Source organism: Chiloscyllium plagiosum, chromosome 22, assembly GCF_004010195.1.
Source record: "Chiloscyllium plagiosum isolate BGI_BamShark_2017 chromosome 22, ASM401019v2, whole genome shotgun sequence".
Classification (NCBI taxonomy): Eukaryota; Metazoa; Chordata; class Chondrichthyes; order Orectolobiformes; family Hemiscylliidae; genus Chiloscyllium; species Chiloscyllium plagiosum.
Genome location: NC_057731.1, coordinates 40,438,141 through 40,458,498, shown reverse-complemented (window position 1 = coordinate 40,458,498; position 20,358 = coordinate 40,438,141). Strand labels below are relative to the sequence as shown.

Below are 20,358 nucleotides of genomic sequence, written 5' to 3'. Positions count from 1 at the left end.
TTTCAAGACATCCAGCACTTCCTCCTCTGTAATATGAACATTTTGCAAGATGTTACCATCTTTTTCCCTACAGTCTATATCTTCCATATCCTTTTCCACAGTAAATACTGATGCAAAATACTCGTTTAGTATCTCCCATTTTCTGTGGCTCCACACAAAGGCCGCCTTGCTGATCTTTGAGGGGCCCTATTCTCTCCCTAGTTACCCTTTTGTCCTTAATGTATTTGTAAAAACCCTTTGGATTCTCCCTAATTCTATTTCCCAAAGCTATCCTATGTCCCCTTTTTGCCCTTCTGATTTCCCTCTTAAGTATACTCTTCTAAGGATTCACTCGATATATCCTGTCTACGCCTGATATATGCTTCCTTCTTTTTCTTAACCAAACCCTCAATTTGTTTAGTCATCCAGCATTCTCTATACCTACCAGCCTTTCCTTTCACCCTAACAGGAACATACTTGCTATGGATTCTAGTTATCTCATTTCTGAAGGCTTCCCATTTTCCAGCCGTCCCTTTACCTGCGAACATCTGGCTCCACTCAGCTTTTGAAAGTTCTTGCCTAATACCATCAAAATTGGCCTTTCTCCAAATTTGAACTTCAACTTTTAGATCTGGTCTATCCTTTTCCATCACTATTTTAAATCTAATAGAATTATGGTCGCTGGCCCCAAAGTGCTCCCCCACTGACACCTCAGTCACCTGCCCTGCCTTATTTCCCAAGAGTAGGTCAAGTTTTGCACCTTCTCTGGTAGATACATTCACATATTGAATCAGCAAATTTTCTTGTACACATAACAAATTCATCTCCATCTAAACCCTTAACACTATGACAGTCCCAGTTTGTGCTTGGAAAGTTAAAATCCCTACCATAACCACCCTATTATTCTTACAGATAGCTGAGACTTCCTTAAAAGTTTGTTTTCAATTTCCCTCTGCCTATTAGGGTGTCTACAACACAATCCCAATAAGGTGATCACCCTTTTCTTATTTCTCAGTTCCACCCAAATAACTTCCCAAATATCCTATCTCAGTACAGCTATAATGCTATCCCTTATCAAAAACGCCACTGCCCCTCCTCTCTTGCCTCCCTCTCTATCATTCCTGTAGCAATTGTATCCTGGAACATTAAGCTGTCAGTCCTGTCCATCCCCGAGTCATGTTTCTGTAATTGCTATGATATCCCAGTCCCACGTTCCTAACCATGCCCTGAGTTCATCTGCTTTCCCTGTTAGGCCCCTTGCATTGAAATAAATGCAGTTTAATTTATTAGTCCTACCTTGTCCCTGCCAGTCCAGAAGAAAAAAAATAACTGAAGTTAGTAACTGAAGTTCCCCTTAGTGAAAGTTGAGAGGAAATTTGATAATGGTTTTATAAAGTTAGGAGGATTATAGGTAGATTAGACAGGGGGAAGCTTTTTCAATGGCAGAAGGATAAAGGATCAGAGGATAAACAAAGAACTGTGGGTGCTGGAAATCTTACACAAAAACTGAAATTGCTGGAAAACTCTTCAGGTCTGGCAGCATCTGTGAATAGAAAGCAGAGTTAATGTTTTGAGCCCAGCGACCTTACTTCAGAACTTCAGTGTTGAGACCTGCTGAATTTCTCCACCAATTTCTGTTTAAGAATCAGAGGATAATGATTTGAACTGATTACCAAAAGAAACAAAAGCAACTTGAAGTAAACTGTTTCATGCAGCAAGTGTCTAGGATCTGGAAAGCAGTGCCTAAACATGTAGTGGAGGCAAATTCAAACACGGCTTTCTTAACAAAGGGAATCAGATAACCAGTTGAAGAGAAAATATTTTCAAGTAAATTGCAGGAGAGTGCCAATAGTTGACTTGCAAAGAAATGGCACAAATCTTGCAAGTAGAATTGGCTGCATCTGTGGTCCAACCGTTCTACAAATTTAACACCAAAGGTAAAACATAGGTGTAATTTGAAAATTAATTGAGGAGTAATGTGAATGGAGAACACTAGCATAGTTCTCTTGCTTAATATTAAATTATCTTAAGTTAATTAATTGTAAGCTAACAGCAAGGAATCATATTTCATGTGAATGAAGCTTGAAATGGGGCTACAACATGAGCAGACTGATTAACAGCTAATGTTTCTCGAAGGTGTGGCAACCAAATGGGCAGCACTCTGATGAATTTCTCTGATATTGGAAGTTATTTATCATTTATTTTAAAAAATCCCTCTCTTAATACCGAAGTTTCCTTGTGTTCGGAGGTCAACAATCTGTCATGTGTTACTGGACCAACTGATCACATCTATTTATTGGATGCATTCCAGGTGCTCATTATGATCTTGTCACACTTGTGCACGTCTGTACTATATTTAGAAGGGGTGAAAGAACTCAAATAAAAGTGGTACTAAATTACTAAATGACATGCTTTAGACTGCAATATTGGTTGCTTCATAAAATAATTGTGTACTTTTCTAGAGCATTTGACAATTTGTATATTGATAGTCACAGTTCTATTCTATCTCAGTAGCAAGGGTTTGTAGTCAGGATTGATCTTCTTTCATTCAAAAATAACTTAATTGAAGTATTCAATATTGTAAGGGCATTATTAAAGTAAATTTAGGCAAATAGTTAATGTGGAAAATATCTACAAGTGCCACTAACAAAAGTTCAAAATTATTAAGGAATGAATTAAGCTGACCTTTTACTGTAAAGATAGTGAAAGGTCTGTTGGATAAATTACCAAGGAAGTTTCTGAAGTGGCCAATTTAAATTAGTTTATCACAATTACTGTTAATATCGTTTGGAAAGAGACTCAGGAACATAGTCAAATTAAAATTAAAAGGTAAAATTAGGGCTGTTTAAAAAAGGAATCAAGACATTTTATTGAGGCAGTGGATCATTTCTTGTTCCACAATATAGTGATTTCATATTCCTGGAGTTAAACCAATACCTCAAATATACCTTCACTCTCTCTGAGAGAAGTATTTCTTAAAGATCTATGCCCAAAAGGCTCTCCCCTTCTGTACAGCAGAGAAAGTGCTGCATTGCTTGAATATTTTATGTGATAGGAGGATCATAAATGGAGGTACTAAATTTGAATGTTGTTGCTGGCATGCATAAATTGAGACTTTTACATGCTTAGGTATTTTATATATGCATAATTACATATTCTATATGTAGAGATGCAGTCAGACTAAATGTTAACATTATAGCATAGGAATTTAAAGACTGCTGCTGATAGTGATGTCATATTAATAAAGAACCTGTCATTTATTTGTAATTATTGTTGCCGATGATGGTATCAAAACATTAAGTTCAATTTCACTCACTTTTTACAAGTTATCTCATTAAATATTTACAGTTTGTTTCTTGGAATCAGATTTGTAACATCTTTAAAGGTGTCTTTTGGCTGCATATTGTAAAAGTTACTCTCTAATTCAGGGACACTGAGGTGAAGTTCATCATGTGGACAACCAGTGTGGAGTTGACAGTCAAAAGAACCAATACCAAATGATTCATGGACCTAGTTTCCAGTTCAGAGAATGTGCAAGCAGATGAGAAAGACAATGTATGCATGTAGCAGACAAAATTAATTTTCTACATTTTCTCTGCTGTACAGCGAACAGAGGATAGTTCTATTATGCCTCAATATGAATATCCTTCTCTGTCCAGGAAAATATCCAGTGCCCTGTCCTCAGAGGAAGACAGTTCTGCATTTACCATTGGTAGGATCCAATAGTAATAATAGTGGCTAAACAAAACAAGCAACATACTTAGAAATTACAAATCAGAGCAGAAAAGTCATTCCCATACAATCTCAGTATGTGAAATTTGGAGTTAATAGCTTGGAAACGATTATGAATAAGCAAGCACTTTGTCACTGGCATAAAAAGAAGTTGTGACCTCTTTTTAACCTTGGTCTTTGTAAAATCTGTTGCTCCCTTACTTCCTGTCTAGATGCAATTGCAACATTCCTAACACTTACGAACAGCATGCTGGCCACACATATTGATTATTTTAATTAACTGATCCTATTGAATCTGGTCTGGTCAGCTTTCCGTGTGTGAATCAACTTGTGGGTGCTGCTATCCTATTTTGCTTGGATTCATGGAATCATCTCCAGACTGTTCTACATTTTTTTTTGGTTCAATGTGTATTTAATAAATATTTCAAAACTAACTTAAATGAAAATAAAAAATAATGGACCTATTCAGGAACAAAAACATTTGGATTGTCAACTGATGACTTTGCTGGCAGATGGATGTACGGGTGTTTTATATGAAGATTTCATTTGACATGTTTTGGAGACTCATCTATGCAGGGGTCATATTCCCAGGCAGTATCCATTGTAATTTGATCTGGGTCCGAGTTGTGGTAGTGTCACAAAGCTCCTAAATTGAGAGAAACTGAAGCTCAGGTAAAGGTTGTGAAATTTGGTGATATGGGAGTACTCAGTGCCTGAGATGTTCAAACGCCAAATTGGATGCATTATATCATATGCGAGGGACAATTAAAGCTGATATGAATAAATTTATACCTGTTTTGGTGAACAAGAAGTGAGATTGTTACAGGTAAATTGTTTTTCAGGATATATGACAAGCTTTACATCAAATGGAAAGTTTTGTTACTGAAAAGCAATTTGGGAGAGAATTGAAATCAAGGAGAAAGTTTTAACATAACATTATTGGTAAATATTTATAATATAACCAAATCGGAAGGCATAAAACACAAAGACTTAGAAATCAGACAATGAGAAGAAAGAAAATTAACCAATAGAATAATTGTCACAATGTAAACCAAAGACTCAATTCACTTGAGAGACACAAGTATTATTTTTATAGTGATGTAAACGTTTGTTAATTTATGCAACTGTCCAAGTATTTGTTTCTCTGCAAGTCAGAAAATGTTACTTTTCGTAAAATTGGTATCCAACAGAACTTTATGAATACTAGTATGGGACAGATTGAGCCCCATGGATTCACCTTTTAATTAACCTCAGTGCTCTGCTAAACTCTAACTATACACAGTACTGTGTCCCTAGAGTGTTTGGCAAGACAATCTAATGAGGGAGAAATCTGCTTGCATTACTCCATATCACCCTAATATCATGCAGATGAGAAGGTTTGTAAAATTTAATGGCACTGGCATTAACCCTACAGTCTATTTTCTTTTTGTTGCTTATCCGTATTCAACCATCCATCCAATTATATTGCAATGACTTTGAATAGTCTGTGGCACGTGGTCCAGATAAATTACAATAATGAACATCGGTGTTGGAAAACAATGTGCAAAAAAATGTTTTGTCAACAGCAAATCAAAGAATTAAATTACCACTGAGATTGTTCTGGGTAGCACTTGCTTGATTTGTGCACAATTGCTGAAGCAGTCCCAGAGTGATGTAAAATCAGCTCCCTACAAAATAGAAGAGACATCCTAAATTAAATTCCTCAAAAGTGCTAATACGTTCAAGATTATCATTGCCATAAAAAATGCAAACACTTTCAAAATTGATTGTCACTATTTTTAACAAATTCACACATTCCTAAAAAGTAATTTGTTTATTATTACTCAATTAATTCTTACTGCCCACCCACTCATCCCAACCCAAGCTTCATTAATGTATTCACATTTTGTAAGTACAATAACCTACAAAGAAGGATCACTCTGTTAACAAGTGGAACAACAATAATTAGTGCAAATTGCCTTCCCAAACCTCAATACAGGAACAAATTTGAACATGCTGCAACTTAATGTTACTGCTATACAATATGACAAGTTATTAAAGAAGCTTTAAAAACTTGAAAACCATAAATCAAGGAATCAAAGCCTTTTTAATGCAATCGAAGGGTGTGAAGTTTGGACATAATAATTAACACTTCTCCCTGCAGCACGGTGTGGGAGTTTCTTACAGGTTCTTTCACACTGACGTAAGTGGGAGGAGAAAGATTGATTCTTTTTTAACCTTAGTCCCTTCTACTTTCCCAATGTCACTGGGAAATTCTCGCTCATTAGTCAAGTAATTAGTAGATTAAATATATGTAGTATACGACCTGAGGAGGGAGATCAAGTCTGTAAGGCAAAGCTGAAATTTGCTTAAAAGATAACATCAGCAGCTTCACATTCAGAGACTCTAGCAAACATTCAGTTAAATTTTTACAGTTACTTTTTTATTTTAGCACAAAGGGACATGTTTTCACATCTGCTTTTCAAGTGTCTTATTTTCTGTAGCAACTTCCATATATTATCGAATAATGTTTTATACACCTGCAACACATGGGTAGAGTGTTAAACAAGTACTTCACAATGAATTATCGAATCACTACAGCATGGAAACAAGCCCTTCAGCCCAACAAGTCCACACCGATCCTTGAAAGAGTAATCTACCCAGACCCATTCCCTTATGTTTCCCTTTGACGAATGGGGCACCTAATCTACACATCCCTGAACACTATGGGCAATTTAGCTTGGCCAATTCACATCTTTTGGAACGTGGGAGGAAACCAGAGCACCCGGAGGAAACCCATGCAGACACAGGGAGAATGTACAAATTCCATACAGACAGTTGCTGGAGGCAGGAATCGAACCCAAGTCCCTGGCACTGTGAAGCAGCAGTGCTAACCACTGACCCACCATGCTGCCCTTCTGTCTTCAGGAGCAGAGAGAGAAGAAGGATGTAGGGACAGAATTCAGGAAAATGGACTTTGAATTTCTTGCGCAATTTGACACAGGAAGTCAGGTAATACTGGAGATATTGGCAGGTTTAAAAATGGAAATATATGTTGTATCCCAGTCTGCTGTTTTTGATGAGGGAGAACTTACAGGGGCTCTGACTCAAAATTTTAATTCCTCTCTGTCTACAGGAGATGTATCAGAGGACAGCCAATGTGGTTGCACTTGACAAGAAGATTAATAGAGATAAATCAGGAAATTACAGAGCAGTGAGTTTCACATTAGTGGTAGGGAAACTATTGGAGAAAATTCTGAAGGACAGAATTAATCTTCACTTAGACAGGCAAGGTTCGATCAGGGATGGCTGTCATGGCTTTGTCAAACAAATTTCATTGAAGTTTTTGAGGAGTGACCAGGTGTGTACCTAAAGGTCATGCAGTTGATGTAGTTTATATGGATTTCAGAAAAGCCTTTGACAAGGTCCCACACACAGATTGAAAAAGAAGAGAAATGCATATGGGATCCAAGGTAATTTGGCAAGTTGCATCCAAGATTGGCTTAGTGGTAGGAGACAGAGGGTGGTGGTAGCAAGCTGTTTGTGTGACTGGAGACCGCTATCCAGTAGCATGCAGTAGGGATCAGTGCTGGGTCCCTTTTTGTTCATGATATGTATGAACGATCTAGAAGGAAATGTGTGTGAGGATGATAAGTAAGCTTATGTGTGACTTGAAGATTGCCCGGGTGGTGTACAGTGAGGAAGAAGGTCTTAGGTTACAGGAGGATACAGATAGATTGGTCAGATGGGCAGATCAGTGGCAGATGGAATTTAACCCTGATAAGCATGAGGTGATGTATTTTAGAAGAAGTAACAAGGCAAGGGGAGTACTCCATGAATGGCAAGACACTAAGAAGGTCAGAGGAACAGAGGGATATTGGGGTACTTGTCCACAGATAAGGTGGACAGGTTGATAGGGTACTTAAGAAGGAATATGGGTCGCTTGCCTTTATTAGTCATGGTATAGATTTTGAGTAGGGTGGTTATGTTGGAACTGTGCAAAATTTTAGTTACACTCCAATTGGAGTAGTATGTGCAGTTATGGTCACAGCATTATAGGAAACATGTGGCTGCACTGGAGGGGATGCAATGAAGATCCACCATGATGTTGCCTGGGATAGAGCAGTTCAGCTAGAAAGAAAGGCCGGATAAGCATAGCATGTTTTCTTTGGAGAAGGCTCAGAGGGACATGATTGGGAGGTGTATAAGATTATGAAGGCCTTGGACGGAGTGTATAGCAAGGAGCTGTTCCCAATAATTGAACATTAATAGTAAAGAAGCATAATATTAAGGTGAAGGGCAGGTAGTTTAGAAGGTATTTGAGGAAAAACGTTTACTCCTAGAGAGTGGAGGGAATCGGAATGCACTGCTTAGGAGGGTAGTTGAGGCAAGAATCCTTATAACCTTTAAAAAGTATACATATGAGCACTTGAAATGTCAGAACCTTCAAAGCTATTGGCCAAGTGTTGGAAAGTGGGACAAGTGTACTTTTAGAGTAATTATTGTTGGTTCAGATGTAATGGGCGAAAGGGCCTCTTCTGTACTGTATGATTCTACATTTAAATTATTTTGCTAATTAGTAGCTAGTTTTAACTGCTCTAATTTAACATACTGTACAGAGACTGGACCAAAGCCCTTTTTTTGCCAAGTCCTGCTTCTTAAAAATCTGAGTAGTAAATCTTCCTCTTTCATGATAGATGATACAATATAGCCAGGAATTTTGGCAAGGAATTTAATATAATGCTTTTGGCACTTTCAGAAAATGTAGCAAGAAAGATTAATTAGAAAGCTAATAATTAGAATGAAAGCAATTTAAAGTCATTTTAGAAATTGCTGATAATTCTGCAAAACTCACTTAACAGTTGAAAACCATTATTCTATCTGCAAGTATAACTGCTGCAGTGCAATACAAATTGTTGCTGTTTTAATTGCCCAATTCTCCTGTAAAGGTGCTGACTTACATTGGAAAATGGCATACTAACCTTAGGTGTTTTGCTGAAAGGACAGTTTTTCAGATGGAGGCGATCATTTTACCTTACCAGACAAGATAGGAGCAGGTGAGTAAGGTGGGAGGCCTGTGCACTCCTCCAAATCTGGTCTCTTGTGCACCCCTGATTTTAATTGCTGCACTATTGATGGCCATGCCTTAAGGTGTCTCAGCCCTAAGCTCTGGAATTTCCTCCGTGAAACTCCCTTTGGAAAAAGACAGTTCTTGAAACCCAGCTGTTTCTGGCAATTTGTCCTGACATTTCTGGATGTAAACTGGTGTCAAATTTGTTGGAAGACACCTTCCAAAATGCCTTGGGGTATTTAATTACATTTAGGGCACTATATAAATGCCTCATGTTGTCAAGAGGACTGAAGTAGCTTCTCAATGTCAGTAGATACAGAAGATTGAATCATTCTCTAAATTTTCTAACACATATTCATTCTTTAAAATAAGATGCCTACATGAACTGCATTCAAAAAGAGAAATTAAAGATTCCTTATCTTCACAGCAGCATGATATGCCTAAAAGACAAATAAAGTAAGTTATGATGTCGAACCTTAAGGTACATCAGATTGTTTAACTGAAGTAGGATTATTAGCAAACCTTTTTGTCAGTAGAATCTCAGGAAATAAATTAGATAGTGTACATAATTGGTTAATATTCCTTGTCCTTTAGAGTCATGCAATAGCCAAAACTATATATTTAAACTCTTCATCTGCAACTGTTTATGTGCATGATACAATATGTAGTTTTAAGACTGAAGAGCTCTTACAGTTCCCAACTGACTTATTTCCAAAGGTCAATTATTAAACATAATAAGACATTGCTATTAACAATGTGCATTTAAAATCCATTATTAAACAGTTGCTTTAAACACCAGACTTTCCATGCACAAAACAAATGTCTATTTTCTTCAGTACTCTCAGCATTGATTGAATATTGATGTTTAAGTTTAGAAATAGGGAAATCCACACAAAGATAAATCATTTTCATTTCTTGAGTGGTGCTTAAGTATTTTCCCAATAGTCTCTCTCTCTCTCAACGGACATTGCTTGACTTGTTCAGTATTTATAGCACTTCCTGATTTATTTCCTGAAGATGCTGCATTTCAGGAATCCTTCCTATCTGTTCAAGGAAAGGGGTCTTTGTTAGCTGTGCCAACATTTATTAGGTATTTCTAATTGCCCTCAGTAAGATGCTGCTGTAATTTATTTGTTGTACACACATGTAAAATGCTATTATTGAGGAAATTCCAGAATTCTGACACAGTAACAGTGAAGAAAGAACAATATAGTTTCAAGTCAGGATGGTGATTTGGAGAGGAACTAGCAGGTTTAGATGCATTGGCTGTCCTTGCCCTTCTAAATAGTAGTGGAAATGTGTTGCTGGAAAAGCGCAGCAGGTCAGGCAGCATCTAGGGAACAGGAGAATCGACATTTCGGGCATTAGCCCTTCTTCAGGAAGGGCTAATGCCCGAAACGTGGATTCTCCTGTTCCCTAGATGCTGCCTGACCTGCTGCGCTTTTCCAGCAACACATTTCCATCTCTGATCTCCAGCATCTGCAGACCTCACTTTCTCCTTCTAAATAGTAGTGGTCATGTATGTGAAAGAAGTGTCTAAGAAGCCCTGATGATTTTCTGCAGCACATCTTGTAGATGGTACACATTGCTGCCACAAAGCATCAGTTGTTGAAGGAGTGAATTTTTGTTGCCATGATATAAATCACATGGATGCTTTGTCCTGAATGGTATCAAGCTTCCTAAGTGTTGTTGGAGCTGCACTCACCTAGGCAAGTAGGGAGTAATCTATCACACTGTGACTGATGGTGTACAGGCTTTTGAGAGTCAGGAATTGAGCTACTTGTGATGATTAGATACTCTTTTGTTGAAGATGAATATTACCTGACACTTATGTGGTGTGAATGTTACTTGCAACTTGTGAGCTCAAACCTAGGTATTGTCTAGGTCTTGCTGCAATTGAAAACAGCCAACTTCAAATATCTGAGAAGTCATATATGGTACTGGACATTGTGTAATCATTAGTGAAAATGCTCACTTCTGACATTATGATAGAGGGAAGGTCATTGAAGAAATAGCTGAAGATTGTTGGGCCTAGGAAACAACCCTGAGAAACTACTGCAGAGACGTTCCAGAGTTGAGGTGATTGACTTCCAACAAACATAACCATCTTCCTTTATATTTGTTATGTCTCTAATCAGTGGAGTTTTACATGGTTCCATAAAGGATACATTTGGATAAGATGCTAATTCAATTGTCAAATAGACAAATTTTTATTAAGCAACGGTATCAAGGGACATGGGCCCAAGGCAGGCATATGGAATTAGGCCACAGATCAGCCATGATCGTATTGAATAGCAGAGCGGGCTCAAGGGGCTGATTGGCCTTGTCCTGTTCCTATGTTCCTAAATTGCCCCACAAGGGGAAACATTCATTCTAATTCAACTTTCTCAATCCCTAATTAATTATCCTTGCATTCTTTTCTGGACTGTATAGTCCTAAACTGAACAATTTCTCCTCACAAGACAGGCCTTTCATGTCAGGAATTAATCTCGTGAACCTCTCTGAATTGCCTCCAATACAATTACATCGTTCCTCAAATATGGGGATATAAACCATATGCAGAACCCAGATGCAAGCTAACCGATGCCTTGTACAATTACGACAATGCTTCCTTATTTTTATTGTTCATTCCTTGAGCAATAAATGCCAAAATTTCATTTGATTTCCTTTATTACCTCCTGTCCTCTTCTGCGATTTATGCACAAGAACACCCTGATCCCTCTGCACCGAAGAATTTTGAAATTTCACTTTATTTAAATATTTATTTTTATTCTTCTGAACAAATTGATAAGCTAACATTTATCCACATTAAACTCCACCTAGCCTATTCATATCCATTTCTAAGGGTCTTACCTTTTTCATTTTCTTCTATTTTAGTGTCATCTGCAAATATGGCTACAGCACAAACTATGGCATCTAAGTTATTAATATAATGATAAAATATTTATATAGAATTGTAATAGTTGATCAAACCCCCTTGGCATCCAATTAGTTATAGTGTACCAGTAAAAAATACCTACTATATCGCAACTCGCTGCCTTCTGTCAATTAGCCAAACCTCTACCTCTGTGTGATCTTACCTTACGTATTAAATATTGTGTATTGAATTGTTCTGGGCATGCCTAAGAAGTATTCATGGGATCCCCAAAACATTTATAAACCAGGTTTGACACTACATTCCATATAATGAGAAACCCACATGTTATGAACTTTTCCTACACAGCAATATATATTGCAACATAAACATATCCTAAAAGCATTTTGTTTCATCATGCCATTGGCTTTCTTCTTACATTTTCAAAGCACAAACGAATAGAAAAGAATGTATTGAAGTTGGAGCTGCCTAGCACCAGTGGTCCAAGCCCTGCAGTAAACAAATAGTCTGTGCAACACTTCTGACTGGTCCCAGAGCAGTTCCATGCTGGGAAGGACACAACGGTGCGCACGCATCAGGCGTGCTCAGACTGTGATGTTAATCAGACATTCTGGCTATTTTTGACCAATGATTTGTGTTATCAAGATGTGTTATCTGAAATAATGAATGATAACAGAATACATCTTGAGCATTTTAAAAGAACATTTTTTTTCAAAACAAAAAGCATAGGTGACGACAGTAAGTCTGCTCATTGCACAGAACACAAGCTGCTTGAATCGAGACACCAAGCTTGCAACACCTTCAGACAGAGGTTTGAAAGTTTGGGGAGTAATCCCAGTTTGGGGAGTAAAAAAATGGTGCTGAACACAGACAGAGACAACTTGCACAGACTTACAAATCAGAGACAAGGTTAAAAGCCTTTGCCTTCTCTCTCCCTCTCTTTCTTTGAAACCACTTTGAAAGTTTGTGAGTTTGAAACCCAATGGAAAGCTTTAATTGCCACAAGTGGAGGATTCTTGAAGGTAAATTTCAATTATACCACTGTCTCCAGGAAAAGAGATTTTAATCATCCATAACTGATTCAGGAAGAAACTACAGAGCTAACAGCTTTTGTGGATGGTGACTTCAACTGTGGACAATCATTTGGGGCAACGTGTGAACAATTATTCTTCCTGAATTTAATTATTTGGCCAAAACATTCTTAAGATAACACTCTGTATAGTTTTATATTTTTGTTCCAGACTTAAAGAAGGTTTTGTGTATATATGTATGTAGTGGTTGTAATGAGGTCAGCTAGGTGGACCTCCTAGGAGTTCCCTATCTGGGGCTGTTAATCTGATCCAATCAGAAAGCCCTGGCTGACCAAGAAGAACATGAGTGTCTTTAGAGATGTTATGGTGAGTTCATACATGGAGGACATGGAATTTGGTCACCTTCCCACATTCTAGGTTATAAGTCGTGTGCAGCCATTAGCTACAGGATCCCAAAAACAATGCCTGGGGCAATCTGATCCAAGAGAAAGATTTCACATCCTTTAACAAAGCCTGTAACCTCAAACAGCAAACTCAGGATTCTCAATGGTGAAGGGAGCCATCAACTGCATACACCATTGTTTTTGGGATCCTGTAGCTAATGGCTGCACACGACTTATAACCTAGAATGTGGGAAGGTGACCAAATTCCATGTCCTCCATGTATGAACTCACCATAACATCTCTAAAGACACTCATGTTCTTCTTGGTCAGCCAGGGCTTTCTGATTGGATCAGATTAACAGCCCCAGATAGGGAACTCTTAGGAGGTCCACCTAGCTGACCTCATTACAATCACTACATACATATATGCACAAAACCTTCTTTAAGTCTGGAACAAAAATATAAAACTATACAGAGTGTTATCTCTGGGCCACACATGGTGAGGTCCAGGAACTGCAAGAGCTACATTACCATTAAGACTCAACAGTGTGTGGTCATGCACAAGTCATACTGTAATTTAGTGCCTGCTATTCTACCTCAATGTTGAGGCAAACAATTGTTCTCATCAATCATGAGCCACCAAGAAGATCAGGTATGGATGAGGGTATCCCCTCTGTACATGGTTGAGGATTCCTTTCCAATGCCTGGCTACTTAGGGCAATGGCTGTAGCAGAAAAGGCTTTCTGCCATTGACTACTCACACAGTGTTTACCTGAAGAGACAATTCAATCCATTGAATGGGTTGGATTTTGCAATTACAAACTGTGCATGCTTGTGCAAAATACGACATGATGATGTCTCTTTGGAAATCCAACATTATCTCATCAATCTCCAATAATACAGAGGATGCCAAAATGAGAAGCCCTCTGTCTTTTTGGAAAGCAAACAAATACAAGCTTTGAGCTTTTAAGAACAGTCACCTCCAGTTTTTTGATGTTCACTCATTTCATGCTAATCACTCAGGAGAATGAGCAGATGGCACAAGGGTGGATGTATAATCATGGCTGAATATAAATTCTGCTGCTGATGCCGTAATATTTAGTTGTAAATAGACTTTATTTTGTCTGTTTTCTCAGCTGACACAACAATCAAGGAGTGAGTGAGATGGAAGTGGGCCTTCAAAGTGGTGGCCAGAAATGACTTTTGTTTTACTGCCTAACCCCTCTCCCACCAGATGATCATCCCTAGAAGATCAGTTAGGAACACAGCCCCCTCCTTCACAAAACTACTTTCCTGGTATTCCCAAGGCATAATCTAATTTAACTCTGTGACATTGGATAGGTTTTGAATGAGTTGAAATCTTGTCAATTGAGTGGCTTCTGCCCATGCTACAATTGAAGCTGAGGTCAACCGCTACCAGACAGAGCATTAATCCTGAATCCACAAATGCAGTTCATGGAACTGGCCAGCACTTCCACACTGTGAAAAGGATGGGCTCCAAGATTTGCCTGATTCCCTGTGAGAATCCCTTCTTCAGCTGAGACAGGTAAATGCTGACATCGACTGATGCATTTTCTTTCTCCAGACATCTGGTCAGCAGCATGAACTTCCCATGCAATGACACTGATCCTGGTCAATTTGAGATTTTCATTTGCATACATCCTTGTATTGTAGACTTAGGAAACCTGTTGATTCATACTGAAGCAAGGTCACCATACAGCATGTCTTTCGAATTGTGGCCATCGTTCATTTGATTGAGATGACCGAGCCAATGGAGTCGCTGCTAATTTGAATATTTTTCTGGTCTTCCATTCTTCTTATCATGGTGAATAACCTCACATTTTCCCACATGATGCTCACCTTCCATTGTAAACGATTCCATTTACCCTTAATGGTAAGCTTGCCAATGAAGTCCCCTCCTGAGCCCTTACAGCAGAACCGTTGTGTGACACTGCCTGTTTTAAGATGGTGATTCTAGACTTCCCATCACTTCACATCTCAACAATATGGGATTACAGATATCCATCCAACTTTCTCATCACTGACATCCATTTAATTTACAAGAATCAGGCATTACTAATCAAAAAAGAACCTGACATAATGTATTCAGTGAAGAGGAGAAATTTGACAAAAAAAGGAACTTGCCCTCTCCTCCACCAAAAATAAGCTGTTCACTAAAAGACACCTCAGCTTGTGTGCTTCAATCATCAAGTATTCCTGCTGGCTGAGAATTTCCTTTCCCTGTAATTTGATTGCAATGATCAAATTGTTTCCACATTGCTTAACTTTGCTGATGTTTCAACCTGTCATTTCATCAATCGCAGCCATGAAGCTCAGGTCTAGTACTGTTACTAAATTGGACAAAGGACCAAATATTACTGGAATGTAAGAATGTTTGCATTCCAAATGGAAGCAGACAGTCTTTTCGTCATTAATGAAATTGATGATTAATGAGAAATTTAATTGATGTAACATTATATATTTTCCCAATTTCTCATTAGAGAACCAACACTTAAGATTTGTTAAATTTGTTCCATTGTTTTTCTTATGATCACAATTTATTCAATAAATACAAGAAACATCTGTGGAGAGGTCTTAATAACTGACCCAAGCTGATGAGCTTTATTGTAGAGAATAAAACACACTTCTAATCCTGGATTGTATGATGTAAGTATTTGATCTGCCTCAAACAAAAGATCTCTCAGCAGTGAATTAAAGCAGTGGTATAATATTTTGGTGAAAACTCTCAACAGTATATTTCCAGTATAAGTACACCATGTAAACATTAGCACAAAAATGTTGATGAGAAAAAGGTTAGATCAGTTTAAAAGAATCAGTTAATGGTTTTAATTTAAAACATTAATATTTAGTCAGTGTAATTTTAAAGCATATATTCCACAATCTGGAACAAAATCAGAAAATCCTGGAGAAATTCAGCAGGACTAGCAGCAGCTGTGAAGAGACAATTGCTGCCAGATCTGCTCCAACATTTTCTGTACTTGTCTCAGATTTCCAACATCTGCAGTATTTTGGGCTTTTGCTACCTACAGTAGTATCTGGAGAAGTTATTCTTTCCCCAAAGTGGACAGAATTGAGGCAATATTTCTTTCAAATTCTGTATTCATTTCACAAGATAAAGTAAATACTGATGAGCAATGCACTTTGGCTCATTTAAGTTCCTTCTCCCAAAAAGGTGTTACACAGTCCACATTTCTCCTTCAAAGAATTCCAGAATTTTACCACCATTAACCTGCCCAGAAGTTATTCAATTTCTTCAAAATGGGCCTTTGTCAGTCAGTTGGCAATGAATCAGCAGCCTGTTTTACACCAGATGAGATTTTCTCTTTCTTTGAATATAAACATTGCTATTGAATTCATGATGAGCCTGTTTAGCATGATTGGCATAGATGGATATCATTTCCTTGTGGACATCAATCCTAAAGTTCTTTTTACGTGCACAGAATAAGAGTTCCCTTGTTTATGTGATCCATGTTTCTGTTGGTAACATTTCTCGCTCTAAGTCTACACGTTGCATGTTCATGTCCACAGACTTCAGCACAATAATTGAGGCTGATAGTCCAGTACAATACTCAGAACGCTGCAGAGTTGGAGATCCAACCTTTTTGGATGAGTTATTAAACTGAAGCCATGTCTACTCAGGTGTCAGTTGGATGCAAAATATGTCATGGCAATACTTTGAAAAAGAGATAACAAGTTACCCCACGTTCTCTGGCCAATATTTATTCCACAGTCAACATCTTGAATACAGATTACCTGACAATTACCATATTGCTGAACTTTGTGGGACCTTGCTGCATGCTAATTGACAACATTTCAGAAGTACTTCATTGGCTATGAAGAACTCTGGGGCATCTTGGGGTAGTGGAACTTATCCTGTAAATGCAAGTTTTTCTTTCTGATGCTTAAGACACCTGACTGTAGTCTTTATTGCAAAATAACCTGTGCATCAGTTACTGTTGTATTAGGAGCAATTGTGACTCCATAGACACTCCCACCAAATCAGGACTGAATGTTTTGTTAGCAGATTGAGTGAGAAAGAGGAGAGAGGATGAATGTGTTAATTTATTGGGAAATGTATTCATAGTGTGGATAATCCAACAACTTTCTTTCTCACAGAAAATCCAAGAGGTTTGAATTTGCTATTCATAACTCCTGCATTGTGTTAATATAGTGCTATAATACATTAAAGCACAAGTGAATTTCAACACTCAGATGTTTTTCTCTCACTTTTAAACTGGGATCATAGTAAGCATACCATTTAAACTCAAGGTATACGGTAAGTATCGGAAAGTACTTCTCATGCAATTACTATCAACTAGCTAAGTTGAAAAAAATGTTTCCTACCTGACATGAGATATTTACAACATATTTTTCTTAGATTAAAACCCAGTTCTCCAAAATTCTCTAGGCAACTATCCAACTGATGTCATATACAGACCCTAGCAATGAGGATTCACAACAGTTCCATTTCAAATGCATTCTTTCATATCCTGGAAGGCAGCCCTTTGGGAGTAAATACCATATACGCAATCATTTTTTAAAAAGAAATCAAGCTCATTGTAACAGTTTACACTAAATCTATTACCCACCTCACCGTTTTTCTTGAAATATTTACCGAAAATAGCTGCAAATTCAAAACAGATGTAAATGTGCAGCTGTACTATAAATACAGGCTACTCAATTGGGAACTGTACAATACAGAACTTATTCCACTAGTGTGTTAGGTTTGATCATTCCCAAGTGTAAAATTTACAGCTGAGTTATTAAGTCCTTTCCCACAAGTGGAATAAATTCAGTATTCCATGTTTCTCCACTGGGCATTCTGTTTATACCATTATGTGTAATTATTTTTATATTTCAATTAGAAATAGAAATTTACCTATAATACTATTAATGACTCAGAGAGGCTTTGGCAATACCTAGGCCTGTATCAGGATGTCTGCTATTCACTGGTGCAAAGTTTTAGGCTGCATTTTCACCCTCAATATGGGGGCAACAGTGGAGACAGATGGGGCGAATAATGGGCAAATTCGTGCTCCTGGTCAGCGTGTCAACACCTTCCTATTCCCAGATCATTCCCCTGCAGTGAAACTGGGGCAGGAGAACTACCCACCTGCAAGCATGGGTAACCAATTAAGGGAAGTAGCAGACCAATTACATGCAATTATTGGAGGCCATGTGGAATTTTCCAATGAATCCGTGGATCCCCTTGTGTTGTAAGAAACAGGTCAGCTGCTCAAAGTAGCTTCCCAGCAATAGGCTGGGAGTCTAGTGCTCCTGATTTCATTTCAGGTCCTCACCAATCCCACCTACCTGGCCACATTTTTATCCATAGGCTGGCAAATGGAATGGGTGGGGGTGGTGGCCAGGCAGCTGGAAAATATTTCCATGTTACTGAGGAGGCACCTCATAATGAATAGCAGGCAAAGGCATGCTATAGCTCTTTCTACATTTAGGATATTCCATTGGCCCTCCAGCTTCAAGAATTATATTTTTTGAATCAGAGATGTTATGACACTTCTCTGGATCAGGTGGTACTTGAACCCAAGTGTCCTAGATCAGAGGTAGGGATACTACTACTGCACCATGAGATCCCTATCCAGCTACAAGAATCACTGTTATTATTAATCAGAAACAGGCTGGTTTCTGATTAAGAATATCCCTGACAAAGTGTGTGGTCAGGACCTCTGTACAACCCTTGATATTTGGGACTCGACCCGAAAGCTGAAATTCTATCATACTTCGTCATAGTTATGATAGGGACACAGTCATGACAGAATGTCTCCTCTAAATATCAATTCAATTTGACACTGGGGCGGCATGATGGCTCAGTGGTTATAACTGCTGCCTCACAGCACCAGGAACCCGGGTTTGATTCGAGCCTTGGGCGACTGTCTGTGTGGAGTTTGCACATTCTCCCCATGTCTGTGTGGGTTTCCTCTGGGTGCTCCAGTTTCTTCCCACAGTCCAAGCATGTGCAGGTTAGATTAGATTAGATTAGATTACTTAGTGTGGAAACAGGCCCTTCGGCCCATCAAGTCCACACCGACCCTCTGAAGAGCAACCAACCCAGACCAATTCCCCTACATTTACCCCTTCACCTAACACTACTGGCAATTTAGCATGGCCAATTCACCTAACCTGCACATTAGGTGAATTGGCCATGCTAAATTGCCCATAGTGTTCAGGGATGAGTAGGTTAGGGGGAAATGTTGAGTATTAGGGGAATGAGTCTGAGTGGATTACTCTTCAGAGGATCAGTGTGGACTTGCTGGGCCGAAGGGCCTGTTTCCTTACTGTTGTAATTCCAATTCTAATTCAAGCTCAAACTGAAATGAGCAGTTTTACAGGTATTTAAAATTTTGCATGTTTGTAAGATTCACCTAAACTGTAGTTTGATAGCACTGATACCTAAAACAAGTTTCATGTTAATAAAAACATCCATTTTTAAGTAAATAAATAGTATGTGATTAAAAAAGAAACATTTGAAAAAAATACAAAAAAGCTATACATTGCAATGTAACCTTACTATCCCAGAAAAACTCTAATAGTAAATTTTACAAAAACTTCAGTTCAGTTATAAAATTTCAAGTTAATTTCAGTTTCTAAATTAAAAAAAAATTGGGTCCCGCAATGTATGGTTATTTCTGCTCTAAGTTGAAATAGATTTTTCTCCTTTCACAATAAAATGCACTGCTGCAATTTCCTGTCCTTCTCCCATGAATTTTCTTCCAGGGCAAGTAGTGGTGGAAATGGGGTGGGACACAGTTCTGCCATATCCTTTCCCTTGTTTCATGCTTCTCCTATTTCCTTCTATAAATGTATAATGATATAGAAACATAGAGTAGAAACATAGACTAGGAGACTGCTGTTAATTTTGGAGCCTGCTAACCACTGAGCCACCATGCTGCCCCAATATCAAACCAGCAGACAAGGGAGGCGCCGTAGTAGTTTGGCGCACCGACCTTTACACCGCTGAGGCTAAACACCAGCTCGCGGATACCTCCTCCTACTGCCCCCTTGACCATGACCCCGCCTCCCACCACCAAACCATCATCTCCCAGACCATCCATAACCTCATCACCTCAGGGGATCTCCCATCCACCGCCTCCAACCTCATAGTCCCACAACCCCGCACCGCCCGTTTCTACCTCCTGCCCAAAATCCACAAACCTGACTGCCCCGGCCGACCCATTGTCTCAGCCTGCTCCTGCCCCACCGAACCCATCTCTGCATACCTCGACACGGTCCTGTCCCCATTAGTCCAAGAACTCCCCACCTACATTCG

The 20,358-nt window shown here is 38.6% G+C and overlaps 1 protein-coding gene across 1 annotated transcript in view; it reads right to left on the bottom strand.

Moving 5' to 3' along the window:
* The window catches only part of LOC122561234, a 322,916-nt gene that overhangs the window by 48,033 nt on the left and 254,525 nt on the right, over window positions 1–20,358 (bottom strand). Inside the window, exon 17 of the mRNA XM_043712844.1 lies at window positions 5,298–5,378. Coding sequence (XP_043568779.1) covers window positions 5,298–5,378 — 81 coding nt within the window. The remainder of the gene's footprint in view (window positions 1–5,297; window positions 5,379–20,358) is intronic.